General features: G+C 48.6%; 4 protein-coding genes across 4 annotated transcripts; 2 read left to right on the top strand and 2 right to left on the bottom strand.

The window, feature by feature from the left end:
• The first annotated feature begins 350 nt into the window (after positions 1-350).
• LOC117843394 (uncharacterized) lies at positions 351-3,294 on the top strand. Its single transcript, XM_034723977.2, has 7 exons — positions 351-601; positions 715-847; positions 1,501-1,604; positions 1,704-1,875; positions 1,980-2,120; positions 2,200-2,291; positions 2,388-3,294. Exons 1-7 carry the CDS (start codon positions 483-485, stop codon positions 3,064-3,066), a joined length of 1,440 nt encoding a protein of 479 aa, XP_034579868.1. The 5' UTR covers positions 351-482; the 3' UTR covers positions 3,067-3,294.
• Positions 3,295-3,535: 241 nt separating this feature from the next.
• On the bottom strand, positions 3,536-4,465 carry LOC117843399 (auxin-responsive protein SAUR36). Its single transcript, XM_034723982.2, has one exon. The coding sequence runs from the start codon at positions 4,058-4,060 to the stop codon at positions 3,617-3,619; it is 444 nt and encodes a 147-aa protein (XP_034579873.1). The 5' UTR covers positions 4,061-4,465; the 3' UTR covers positions 3,536-3,616.
• Positions 4,466-4,911: 446 nt separating this feature from the next.
• On the top strand, positions 4,912-12,136 carry LOC117843398 (auxin-responsive protein SAUR36). The gene is made up of 2 exons (XM_072291520.1): positions 4,912-6,838; positions 8,042-12,136. The coding sequence occupies exon 1, from the start codon at positions 5,118-5,120 to the stop codon at positions 5,562-5,564; it is 447 nt and encodes a 148-aa protein (XP_072147621.1). The 5' UTR covers positions 4,912-5,117; the 3' UTR covers positions 5,565-6,838; positions 8,042-12,136.
• LOC117843396 (uncharacterized) lies at positions 8,224-10,240 on the bottom strand. The gene is made up of 2 exons (XM_072291892.1): positions 9,581-10,240; positions 8,224-8,334 (listed from the first exon to the last, which is right to left on the bottom strand). The coding sequence occupies exons 1-2, from the start codon at positions 10,238-10,240 to the stop codon at positions 8,224-8,226; spliced, it is 771 nt and encodes a 256-aa protein (XP_072147993.1).
• Positions 12,137-12,237: the final 101 nt, after the last annotated feature.

Raw genomic sequence — 12,237 nt, 5'->3', positions numbered from 1 at the left:
ATACGGGCTTTTTCCGCGTTAACATTGTTGGGCCGGACCTTTGAGTCCCACGACTCGTGGGCCCATCCCATACCGTCTATTTTGTTAAGTCCTTTTTGCCCCCAACGGGAAACTCACCAGGCCCCACCGCCACATCATCCCTCGGGGCGGACAGGTGGGACACACAGGAGCCAGCACCGGGCCCTGCAAGTCTGCAACACGGCACGCGCACCACCCAGTCCCTCTGCCACCTCGGGCCCACCGAGCCACCGCCCTACGGGTCGATCGCCTCGTCGAGGAGCATCTCGGCATCCGGAGTCAAGGTGACCGTTGGGGCTGGAGCCAGCGCCGAACGGGCAGCACAAGACGCGAACAAAACCCCTTGCCAGTCTCCTGAGCTCCGAAGGCCTCGCGCACCCACGCCATCGGCACCGCACCGCCTCGCGCACCCACCCTACCTACTTCGGCGTCGGCGACGAGTCCCAGGGGAGGGGCGAAGCGCGATGGCGGCGATGATGATGACCGCGGGCGAGTCCAAGTCCCCGGCGCGCGCGCTGCGGCGGCTGGCCGGCGCCGCGGTCGCCGCCGTGCTGCTCCGCCGCACCTTCAGCGCCTCCAATTGGTACGCCGTCTCCCTCCGCGCGGTGCCCGTTCCGGTTACTTGTTCCCTCCCACTTTCTTCTTCTTCGTGGCGACGGGGTTTGGGACTGATCAGTGGGGCCTTGGTTTTGGCAGCAAGACGGAGGCGCGGATGGCGACGGCGAGGATGAAGCTGCTGCGGAACCGGCGGGAGGCGCAAGTGCGGCAGATGCGCCGCGACATCGCCGCGCTGCTCCGCGACAAGCAGGAGGACACCGCGCGCATCAGGGTGAGCACTCAGCACCAGTTGGTTTTATTTATGTGCATTCAGATTAGTTCGTCGGAGAAACTTGGGTTGCTGATGCTGTTTAGACAGAGTGGTCCCTTTATCTCGGTCTGAGATCCCTCGAATCGGAAGCTGCGGTTGCGCGCGTTCTTCATTTCTGATCTCGCGGTATATAGGCCTGCTTTTATGCGGATTTTCGGGTTTCCAGAGCACGGGGGATCCTGATGTACGATGACAAGAAATTCCGTACGAGTTGGTTCCTTTTGGTCAGTTGAGGGGGTACACTATCAGAATTGGAAAACATTAATCCTAAGAGATTAACTGCCTTACACAGTCAGAGTTGGTAAGCTTTGATTGTAAGAGATTAAATGCTCTAAACATGACGTTTTTTGGATTAATAACATCGAGATAAGGAAAACTCCTTAATTATGCTTTAATTTTCTGAACATTGATGCCGCAGTTTTGAAGTTTCCGTTAAAATAAGTTGTGTAAGTAAATTAGGTATGTAAACCTCTGCAAATTGCTTTGTTTACCCTGAGGTTCTTTTGACTCCTTCGCCCTTGTGCTGTCACATGTTCTTCAGAAACAGGGCAGAAAATTTTGATGCGGATCGAATTTCATACAATTATTAATCCATGTACTTGGCAATTTTGCAGGTTGAACATGTAATTAGAGAACAGAACTTCATGGCAGCCAACGAGATCATTGAACTCTTCTGTGAGCTAATTGTTACACGTCTACCCATCATTGCAAAGCAAAAGTTTGTCCTGTGCAACCCTTGACTTAAAAAATTACTTATTCTCGTAACTAAAAGAAGGTTCTAATCTTGTGCTACCTCTTTTGCCATCCTTTTATTCAGGGAATGTCCAGCAGACTTGAAAGAAGGCATCTGCAGTTTGATATTTGCAGCTCCAAGGTGCTCAGAGCTCCCTGAACTCGGTCGGATTCGTGACATTTTTGAAAAGAAGTACGGCAAAGATTTTGTTTCTGCTGCAGTTGATTTGCGCCCAGATGCTGCTGTTAATAACCTTGTAAGTATGGATAAATCTTTTAGTTACAATTCAACAAATCATTGAACTATATATTTGCATATGTCCATTCTTCTCAACGCTGAACTTGAACCCCCTTTTTGAAGCTGATTGAGAAGCTGTCTGTTAAGAAGCCTTCTGGGCAAACTAAGCTCAAAGTTCTAAAGGATATAGCAAAGGAGCATCAGATTGATTGGGATACCACTGAGAGTGAGCAGGAGCTTCTAAAACCTCCTGAAGAGTTAATTGTATGTGCTACCCGAGACTCTTGCAAATACTTTTATCGTACATGCCTGATGTCTTGAGTTAATATGTTTTTCTTTGCAGAAAGGACCGAGTACATTTGTTGAAGCTTGCAATGTGCCTGTAAAGACTACTCTGACACCACATGTTGTGCAACCAATCCCAACCAACTTCAGGTTCCAGTCCTTCTAGACATGTAACCATTTCAGTGATGTAGATTTGCAATAGCGTTAGTTCGTTCCTCATACATGTCTTTTTATTCTCTTGTGCAGCTCTAGGTACTCAGATGATGAATATGATAATGGGGACACTATGCAATTCAAAGATGCTGCTTCGGCTGCTCGAGCAGCTGCAGAGTCTGCTGAGAGAGCAGCATCTGCTGCCAAGGCTGCAGCTGATTTTGCCAATAAGAACAACCACCCATTTGATGAAGTCGAAGATTGCAAAGATTCAGCTCATGAATACACTCATCCCCGCAAGAGGCAGTCAATGAGCAACTCAAGCGGACCATCCAGGAAAGAAGACACAGATGCCTTTGATGAACTAAAACCCCACGGAGGGAAAGCATCCAGCACAGGAAGCTTCAGCGGAACGAACCACGTAGAAGACAGAGATAACTATCCTGCGGATTTGGACACTAGGAAGACACGCAGAAGGAACAGCCGTGCTGCTCGGAAGGTGCACTCAGAGATTAAGTTTGATGATTCTGAGGGACTGTATTCAGAGTCAGAGGATGAAAATGATGTGGAGATACAGTCGGTAGAAAGACCACTACCTCCTACGAGAGAGCCTTTTTCAGAAAACCGTCACTCTGAAGAGGAAGGGCCAGATAATGATTTCCCTGAGCTGCCAAAGGCAAACCATCAATCTCGTGTTCATCCAAATATGCCTCTCGACTACGAAACTCTCACTGCACGCTTTGAGGCGCTCAAGACCGGCAAGCTTCCGTAGTGCAACACGAAGAGCAGGCTCACTATGTTACATTCTCTCTTAATGCTTCTGTACAACAACATATCACATATTAGTAGGTTATAGTGCGTCTCCTAGAGTATTTGATTTTGGCTTAGGTCAAGGATTTGCCGAATCAAACTATTGCAGCATTTGTATTGTTCTGGTAAATGTAGACCATTTGAAATGACAAATCCAACTGTTTCTGCGGTCTGCGCAGGGCAAGTGTCAGTCCTTGTAAAATGACCAAATACATGACATGGTGCAAACAATACCCGTAGCAAAACTCTGGATACTCTGGAGTCTGGACAGAAATTTTGAAACCATGTAGTGACGTATTTTGTCGCAAACGAACTCGTTTTCATGGCAACTCTGTTCGTTTCAGTTTCGATGGGATTCAGTGGAGGGCCTGAATTAAACATATATACAAAGAATAATGGCTCTCTAATTTCTTGTACTTTTAACACCTTACTTGATCGCTTGCAGGATCAGAAGGCTCTTAAAACAAAACTAATCTTTGGCCTACTACATACACTGAACTGCATGTGCAGCTCTAAACAGCAACCTGCTGTCCGGCTCCTACGCACGGCGCCACACGGCTCGCGTAGCGGCACGACGTCGCCATGGTGCTGAGGAACGCCTGCTCCAGCTCGGCGGAGGCGCCCCTCCTGAGCAAGCACATGGCGTACTCCACGACCGCGGCGTCGCAGGGCAGCGTGATCCTGCCGCCGTCGCCGCCCGCGAAGCCGAACTCCTCCCTCGACATCCGCAGGAGCTCCGCGAAGACCGCGGTGCCGAGGCACGCCAGCGGCACCTCGAACCGCGCCCCGTCGGCGCTGTACACCGCGCAGTGGCCCTTGCTCGCCACGGAGACGGAGGTGGAGCACTCGCCGGCTTCCTTGGACGCCGGTGTCCCCCAGGCGAGGCGCTTCCTCCCGAGCGCCGCCATCCTCTGCCACTTCTTGGCTAGCTGAGCGATCCTCTTGGCGCTGATCATGGTTGGTGACTTGGCCCTTCTCTTTCTTTCTCGACGAGAACACAGGAGTTTGCAGTGCTTTAACTTGTGTTGTGAAGCTGCGAGTGATGGTGTTCAGAGGCCACCTGACCGTGAATATATAGATAGCTGGCACGACTCCAAAGTCTCCAATGCAATGGTTGGGCAAGGGAGGAGAGGATGGATGAGATTCAGGTGGGGGCCGCGAGTGTTTGGCGCGTGCCGGTGCCGCTCGTGGGTGTGCCGCTTTCGGTGCCGGGAAGGGGCACGAGGACCCCATGTCAAGCGTGGGTGTGCCGCTCGTGGCTTGTTCAGCTAGCGGCTGTGCCGTCAGATACATCAGCACATGAACCTGTTTTCTTTCAGACTGAAAACAAGGCACTGCCCACAGCAAGATGAGGGCAGGGAAGCATGGGCTGAACGTTCCGATTAGATGGCAATGTCATCGGCATGCTTCAAGATCCAATGACAATAAAATAAAAACGGGAATGTAGAGAACTGCAAGAACGAAGCAGCCGAGAAATAGAGCTCACATGACGTGCTAGTGATCCAGCTGCAGGCTTGACTCGGTCTCTCAGAAACAATGTGCTAGGCACAAAAAAGATTTCAGATATGTTAGGATAGGGGACACACTAGTCACAAACAGCAATTGCACAACCACTGAAAAGAACTGGTACCGACATTTGGACCCAATTTACATGAGGCATTGCAGTATGGCAGCACGTTGCGATACCCAAGTACTGCAGCAAGTGGCAAACAGATGGCCCCATAGAAATCAAATCAAAGTCACACACCGATTCACCTTGGAATTGCAACATTGCATGTTCTTAGCTCGTGGCCTTGTCTCTTGCCAGCCTGAGTTGATGGCTGCCCTTGAACCGTATGCTTTCTCTTTCTTCTCAGTTCTCAGCTCTCACCTATAAATCCGTCAGCTTCGTGCCAACACTTCATTCCATCTGCAAGCTAAGCACTACACCTAGAAGCTGAACACACACCAGATACAAATTAAACTGCAGTTCTCTGAACTTCCAGCCAAGAAAAGCAGGAGAAGCAAGCAGCCATGGTCAGCGCCAAGAGACTCGTTCAGATGGCGAAGAAGTGGCAGCGAATGGCTGGCCTGGCGAGGAAGCGGATCACATCGGCGCCGGCAAAGGAAACCGAAGGGCCCTGCAGCACGTCGACGTCGGTGGCCGGCAAGGGTTGCTGCGTCGTGTACTCGGCCGACGGCCGGAGGTTCGAGGTCCCGCTGGCGTACCTCGGCACGGCGGTCTTCGGCGAGCTCCTGAACATGTCGCAGGAGGAGTTCGGGTTCGCCGGCGATGATGGCAGGATCACGCTGCCCTGCGATGCTGCCGTGATGGAGTACGTGTTGTGTTTGCTCAGAAGAGACGCATCGGAAGAGGTCGTGAGGGCGTTCCTGAGCTCCATGGCGAGGCCTTGCCACTATGGAAATGGCTTGGCGCAATCTATGGGTGTTAGCCAGCAAGTAGCTGTTGCTAGCTTCTGAAGATCAGCTATAAGAGATTGTTTTCTTTTTTCTTGCATGGCATATGTAAATACATTGTTAGAAACTGGAAAATATATATTATTGTTTCAAAAAGGAAACGGAACAGAGATATGCAGTTATGCACTACAAGTTTTTTTTTATCTGGAGTAGCAAATTTGGGTACGGTGTTCTACGATGTCTTGATAAATGCAGCTCTGCAAGTACGCCATCAACTTATTTGCCGTTCAAGACATTTCACCATACCGAGTGATTTTCTATGCAAGACTTTGACTCTTATGTTCAATAAAATGCAGCAACTGTACTTCATCATTGGATAAGATAGACGGGTGCAAATCTGACTTTAGGCTTCTACTCTGTCTCGGCCGCGCCTCACCATTCAGCGCCGCCAGAGCGCTCCAGCATTCTCTGCTGATCCTTCGACCAAGACGGTGGTCTGTTTCGTGAAAGCCGTGGTTGGTTTTGGTTCCCTTGAGCCCAAGGGAAATTCGGGGTAGATTTCGTCGGAGACTAGGCGGCCGGAGGACGGAGAAGGGGAAGGTATGAAGGGATCTGGTAATGGCGGATGACGAAAGAGGCCGAGTGGAGGTCTGGAGGGCTGGATTGCTGGAGGCGGCGCTGGAGAATTGGCCGGCGGATGCGGCGAGGAGGAGGTAGTTGGGAAACCAGTCGTGCTGGAACATCATCGTCGCGTCGCCTCCGCTATCGTGGTTCAGGAACGGCGCCAAAGATGAACAGAAGCAAGCGGGGGAGGAAGACCGAAGCAGGGGGTTTTATGCAAAAATTTGGATCGTGATTATGAGTCGTCGATCCATTTTAGGGGTTATATGAAAATAATCGGATTTTGGGGATTATATGCAAATAATTGGATCGCGATCCATTTTAGGGGTTTTCGTAAAAGTTCCGCCGCCTTTTCTGAGGAAGATCCGCCCGGCGATGTCCTCGGCGTAGCCACCCAGGGTAGCCCACAACTGCGAGGCGCCGTTCCCACACGGGGAGGTGAAGGACGCGTCGTCCAGGGACGGCTCGCTGGCGTGGGCGGCCCGCGCGCCCTGCGGCCGGCAAAGGCGTCGGCGGCGAAGCGCGATGGCGTCGGCCCCGCACTCCCCCACCCCGCCTCGGCGTCGGCGGCGAGTCCCGGGCCCAGGGGCGAAGCGCGATGGCGGCGATGATGATGGCCGCGGGCGAGTCCAAGTCGCTGGCGCGCGCGCTGCGGCGGCTGGCCGGCGGCGCGGTTGCCGCGGTCCTGCTCCGCCTCTCCTCAGCGCCTCCAAGTGGTACGCCGTCTTCCTCACCGTGCCGTGCCGTGCCCGTTCTGGTTGCCCCCCAATCATACAGTATGCTCAGGTTTACTTGCTCAGATTTGCGCGTGCACGAGCCCCTCTGTAACTCGTTGTAAATGCATCAGTGCCTTCATTTGTTCATAGCAGCTGGCTGCCTGGCTGGACGTTGCTATATCTCAGTTTGGATTGGTATTCTGCTTGTCTAACTGCATGCAGTCTGCAGTTCGTGATCACCCATTTATTTATGTCTTCCTGCAATTTCCATTTCTTGTGGACCTTCGGCAAGTTGTGAGCCATTTGCGGAATTGTAGGACCACCAAGCTTATGAATTTCCTGTGGATTGTGTACGTGGCTAGAGTGGTTTGGAGTTTGGACAAGTCCTGAGCTGCTCAGAACATTTGCAACATTGTAGGATCCCAAGCTTATGAATCGTATCAGCTTTTTGTTTTCTATTTGAAGGATATAATATACATTGTATTTTCATCATCGTTGTATGTGTGTGCTAATATGCGACTGCTCTCAGTTACTCAGTTATAAGATGACATTTATTCCCATTGGATTTGTGTGTGTATGAACCATTTAGTATTTCACAGTGAGTTGTCTGCTATATTCCATTAGTCCATGAGGAGCCTTGATTGGTTCATAGGAGTTGGCTGGATGGTGTCACACCTCATTTCTATTTGTGGTCTGCTTGTCCAGCAGCATCTCATATGGTATCCATTTCTCTGCATCTTTCTTCAATTTCCTGTGGGCCTTCAACTAGCTTTGAAGAATACATGGTTCTTTGAATCATTGTTCTATTGCTGTGCCTGTGAGTGTAGGTGTCGTACTAGTTCGGAGTTCAGATAACTTCTCAGCTCATGCTTGCAAAATTGGCATCAGGGTTTGCAGTACTACTTATTCACAGTCATCTCAGCTTGATTTTGAAATATTTAATTTACACTCTAAAAACTTTTTTAGACCATAACCATTCGTTTTAGTTAAAACTCAAAAATTTTAATATGCCAAGAGGTCATTCATTGCCTCTTTGAAGCATACATATTGAAAACAAGCTTTTCTCCTGTCCTGTATGCAAATATGTGACAGTTCAGTAGTTCACAGTTATGTATACATTTATGTGCCGTTCCTGTCTGCAAGTTTCATATATATATTCTAAATGAAAAGCAGCACAAAATTAAGAGCTGATTTTTCCTGTAGGTGTTGGTTTGGCAGGCTCTGATTCATTGCTGACATGCAACACATCACAAAATTTTCAAAGATTTGGGGAACCTATCAGTTCATTAAGATTAAGAGACTGTACAATTTCCTTCTTTCTAATTATGTCAAGAGTACTACACATACAAGAGCACAAAGTGTATTAGACTAATTGTTGTAGAATCCTATATGCCTTCAGGAGCTGCAAACTGCTGATGCAGCACCGCAGATGGCACTGTATAGCTTGAATGCTGGCAAGGAATCACTACAGAGCTGTCAGGGGACAAGGCCATGACCTTGGTACATACGTTGCTGGCAGCAAACATGGAGATTCAGATTTGATTTTGCTGGGCCATTACTTGGTTCCCCATGAAGGAAAAGATAGTGGACTAGTGATTGGGCATCAGATACACACTACAGTACGGGCTGCTGAATTGGGCAGGGACATAGTGCCAGAATACTGGGTCCATCTTTTATGGAGGTCCTCCTTCTGTTTCAGTGTCCTATACCCACTGACTTGAAGATAAGCTCAAAACCAACCATTCTGAATGATTTGGGGTCTGTTTCTTGAGTATTTGTCTTAGATCTGGTTCTCAGCTCTGAACTGAATGATGCATCGTGCATCAGTCTGGTTTTATTTCAGGAGGTCCGATCTCATGTTTAGTATCACAAATCACACGTCAAGGTGCGCTTTGAATTCCAGTGATATACCACTTACTGTAGAGTGCAGACACCAGTCTCTCTACAGGATCAAGTTACCTCAATTGAAGACTAACAATGGTTATATGATGAGTACCTCATGATAGATATGAACATGCACCCAAACTGTGGGCTTCTGTGATATGGAGGGCTGGTCCATGAACATGCCTATGGTTATCAGCTAGCTGCAAAGTTGCAATGTTGTAGGTCCATTAAGAAGAAGCCATGAAATGGAGTTCACATGAGATGCCAGTGAACCAACGGACCACCAATTGAAGAAGTGATGTGAAGTTGTTGAGCAAGTAGTTTGGACCGCTTAAAATGTTTAATTTGGTCGTTCAGATACATATTGGCATGGGCATGAACAACTGTCAGGCTATATGTCTCAATCTGAGGACCCATATCATATTTTTAAATAGGACACTATAATTACCTTTACAATTGATATCTCACTACACGATACCAGGCAGAATGGTCCTTGACAGGTTGGACCCGATTTGTATTTGACCTCAGGAGATATGTTTCTTAGATGAACCGGTCAATGCTGACCACGAAACATGGATTGGGAGGACTTGAGGAGTAACACTTGACGTTCTGTAAACCAAAATGATAGCAAAACTCTGAAGATCGCAGCAAGCTGCCAATTGGAAATGCAAGAAAAAGGGAACTGTGCAACAAAGGATTTGTACAATGAACAAGAACATTGCATTAACTTGCTAAGTCGCCACCTTCCTTGACCTCTTTGCCGGAAAAAGGGGCTCTGAATAACACCTTTTTGTCATACTACCTACACTGATGGACTACTACTAACATACACTCATACAACTGCAACTAACAGCAAACTGCCACATACGGAACCACATGGTTTGCATAGTGGCACGACATCGCCATGGTGCTGAGGAATGCCTTCTCCACCTCTGCAGAGGCGCCCTTCCTGAGCAAACACATGGCGTAATCCATGACCGCAGCGTCGCAGGACAGAGTGATCTTGCCATCATCACCCCCAAAGCCGAACTCCTCCTGTGACATCCGCAGGAGCTCTGCAAAGACTGCTGTGCTGAGGCACGCCAATGGCACCTCGAACCGCACCCCATCAGTGGTGTACACCACGCAGTGGCCCTTGCTCGCCACAGAGGTGCAGCACTCGTCGGCTTCCATTGCTGCTGCCCGCCAGGTGAGTTGCTTCCTCCCAAGCGCTGCCATCCTCTGCCACTTCTTGGCCAGCTGAGCAATCCTCTTGGTGCTGATCATGGTTAATTGTTGACTTGTTTCCTCCTTTCTGGATGGAAGCTGGAGAGCTGTGGCTTCAGTTTGCTGTGTTTTGTTTGTGAAGCTGCAAGTGATGGTGTTCAGAGGCCACCTGACCGTGGATATATAGTTCACTCGACTGCTCGAGCAGAATGGTTGGGCAAGGGACAAGGCCACGAGCATGGTCAGTGCGATGTTGGAAGACACGATGTGCTTTCGGTGCTTGGATTTGGACACCATGCATGCAGTTGTCATGGGGAAGGATGCAAGGACCCCATATTAGTTGGGGGGCCAACGTGAAGTGAGGGCCAGGCTTGTTCAGCTAGCGGTTGTGCCGTCAGATACACCAGCTTGGGTCTATTCAGAGCCGGGTAATGAGACGTTCTCCTGATTTCATTCAGACTGAAAACAAGGTGCTGCCCACCTAAAAATGAGGACTGGGAAGCATGTGCTGAAGTTTTCGATCAGATGGAATTATGGCAATACCATGCATCAAGAACAATAATAATAAAGAAAACTGGAATGTAGGGAACTGCAAGAAGCAGCTGCGAAATGGAGCTCACATGAAGTGCTAGTGATCCAGCTGCAGACCGCAAATTGAAGAAGTGTTATGAAGCTGTCGAGCAAGTTGTCTGGGCCGTTGTATAGGCTTAATCCTTCCGTTCAGAAAAATGTGCTGTGGGCAGAAAAGCTTTCAGATATCTTAAGATAGGAACTGCAAATAGCAAATAACAATGGGTTCTTTTCGTTGCATGATCGCTGGAAGAACTGCTTCTGACAAACTAGACCTGATATAACATGCGGTCCTCATGATCCATGATGCACGGCAGTATGGCTGCACATTGTGATATCCTAGTGGCCCAAGCATTGTGACTAGTGGCTCCAACAAGTGCCGGACAGATGTCCCCAAAGAGATCTAATCAAAACTACACAATGCTCAGCACTACATATTCTGAGCTCTGGTCCAAGAACATGCCTATCATATTGTCAGCTAGATGCCTAGTTGCAATCTTGTAGGTCCATGTAAGAAGCAACGAAATGGAGTTCACATGAGATGCCAGTGATCCAGACTGCCAAATGAAGAAGTGATATGACGCTGTCGAGCAAGTAGTATGGACTGCTGAAAATGTTTAATCCGGTCATTCAGATTATCAGATACAATTGCAATGTGCATGAACAATCTGAGGACCCAGTTCATACTTTTAAATTGGATTTCCTAATGACCATTACAATTGATAACTCACTGCACAATCTCAGGCAGAATGGTCCTGACACGTTGGACCCAATTTCCTTGTGGTCTTCATGAGGTTTGTTCTTTAGATAGAACTGGTCAATATTTGTTCAGAAACATGGATTGGAAGTACACTTGGCATTATGCAAATCAAACTGATACCGAAACTCTAAATATTGCAGCAAGTTGCCAATTGAAAATGCAAGAGGCATGATGGCACGTTTTGGTTCAGCTGGATCATGGAGTGGCAGTCACCTTTCAGGTCTGGATTCAGAAAATTGTGCTGAAGAAACATGTTGCCCATAATTAGGCACTAAATTGTGAGCAGTCATTTAATTGTGCAGAAAAGGATCTGTACAATGAATGAACACTGGCAATAACTTGTGCTGGGGATCTGGATCAAGGTTTTTGATCATCACCCTCAGCACGACATTATTTGGGAATGGAATCACCGCAGAGCCTACCGGATTGAATTTCACCCTCGTTCATCCCTAACGTCATTCATTTGCCGCTCAACTTCGTCGGGTCATTGGCGAAGATCCGGAGCATTCGTTGTCTGTGCGGAGTCAATCAGGCGGAGCGAAGGTGCAAGGCAATTCCAAGGAGAGGGTGCGAAGGTCCTGGGCACGTTCGCAGTCAAGGATCCAAGGTGCGTTCAAGGGTCATCTGAGTGAAGGTGCGGAAGAAAGGGGTCACGTTCAGGCGGCGTTTGCGAACGTGACCCAGGCGGTGTGTAACGCGTGACTCGTTATTCTTTCTTTACTGAAATGTACAGCATATTCCTAGAATGTACTAGTTGTATGAGGGTAAATTCGGTGTGTAAAAGTCGGTTGGCCTCCCTTTTATAAAAGGGGAGGCATCCTTACTGTACAAGAGTTCATATTTTGGAGAAATACAAGCCCTTATAGAGTCTTATTTTCCGTTAGTGCGTGCTTTCTTTTAAGTGTTTGGTGAAGAGCTTGCTCTGAACCAAGTTTGGTGAAAAGCTCGCTTTGCTCTGAACCAAGTTTGGTGAAAAGCT

Source organism: Setaria viridis, chromosome 2 (genome assembly GCF_005286985.2).
Source record: "Setaria viridis chromosome 2, Setaria_viridis_v4.0, whole genome shotgun sequence".
Lineage (NCBI taxonomy): Eukaryota > Viridiplantae > Streptophyta > Magnoliopsida > Poales > Poaceae > Setaria > Setaria viridis.
This window is presented reverse-complemented; position numbering and strand designations above follow the sequence as displayed.

Excerpts from the sequence above, each read along its gene's own strand:
- LOC117843399 (XM_034723982.2), bottom strand. The coding sequence starts at position 4,060 with ATGATCAGCGCCAAGAGGATCGCTCAGCTAGCCAAGAAGTGGCAGAGG.
- LOC117843396 (XM_072291892.1), bottom strand. The coding sequence starts at position 10,240 with ATGACAACTGCATGCATGGTGTCCAAATCCAAGCACCGAAAGCACATC. Across the intron at positions 8,335-9,580 it reads ATGTGGTTCCGTATGTGGCA|GTCATGGCCTTGTCCCCTGA; the intron begins GTTTGCTGTTAG and ends GTATGTACCAAG.
- LOC117843398 (XM_072291520.1), top strand. The coding sequence starts at position 5,118 with ATGGTCAGCGCCAAGAGACTCGTTCAGATGGCGAAGAAGTGGCAGCGA.
- LOC117843394 (XM_034723977.2), top strand. The coding sequence starts at position 483 with ATGGCGGCGATGATGATGACCGCGGGCGAGTCCAAGTCCCCGGCGCGC. Across the intron at positions 848-1,500 it reads AGGACACCGCGCGCATCAGG|GTTGAACATGTAATTAGAGA; the intron begins GTGAGCACTCAG and ends GCAATTTTGCAG. Across the intron at positions 1,876-1,979 it reads ATGCTGCTGTTAATAACCTT|CTGATTGAGAAGCTGTCTGT; the intron begins GTAAGTATGGAT and ends CCCTTTTTGAAG.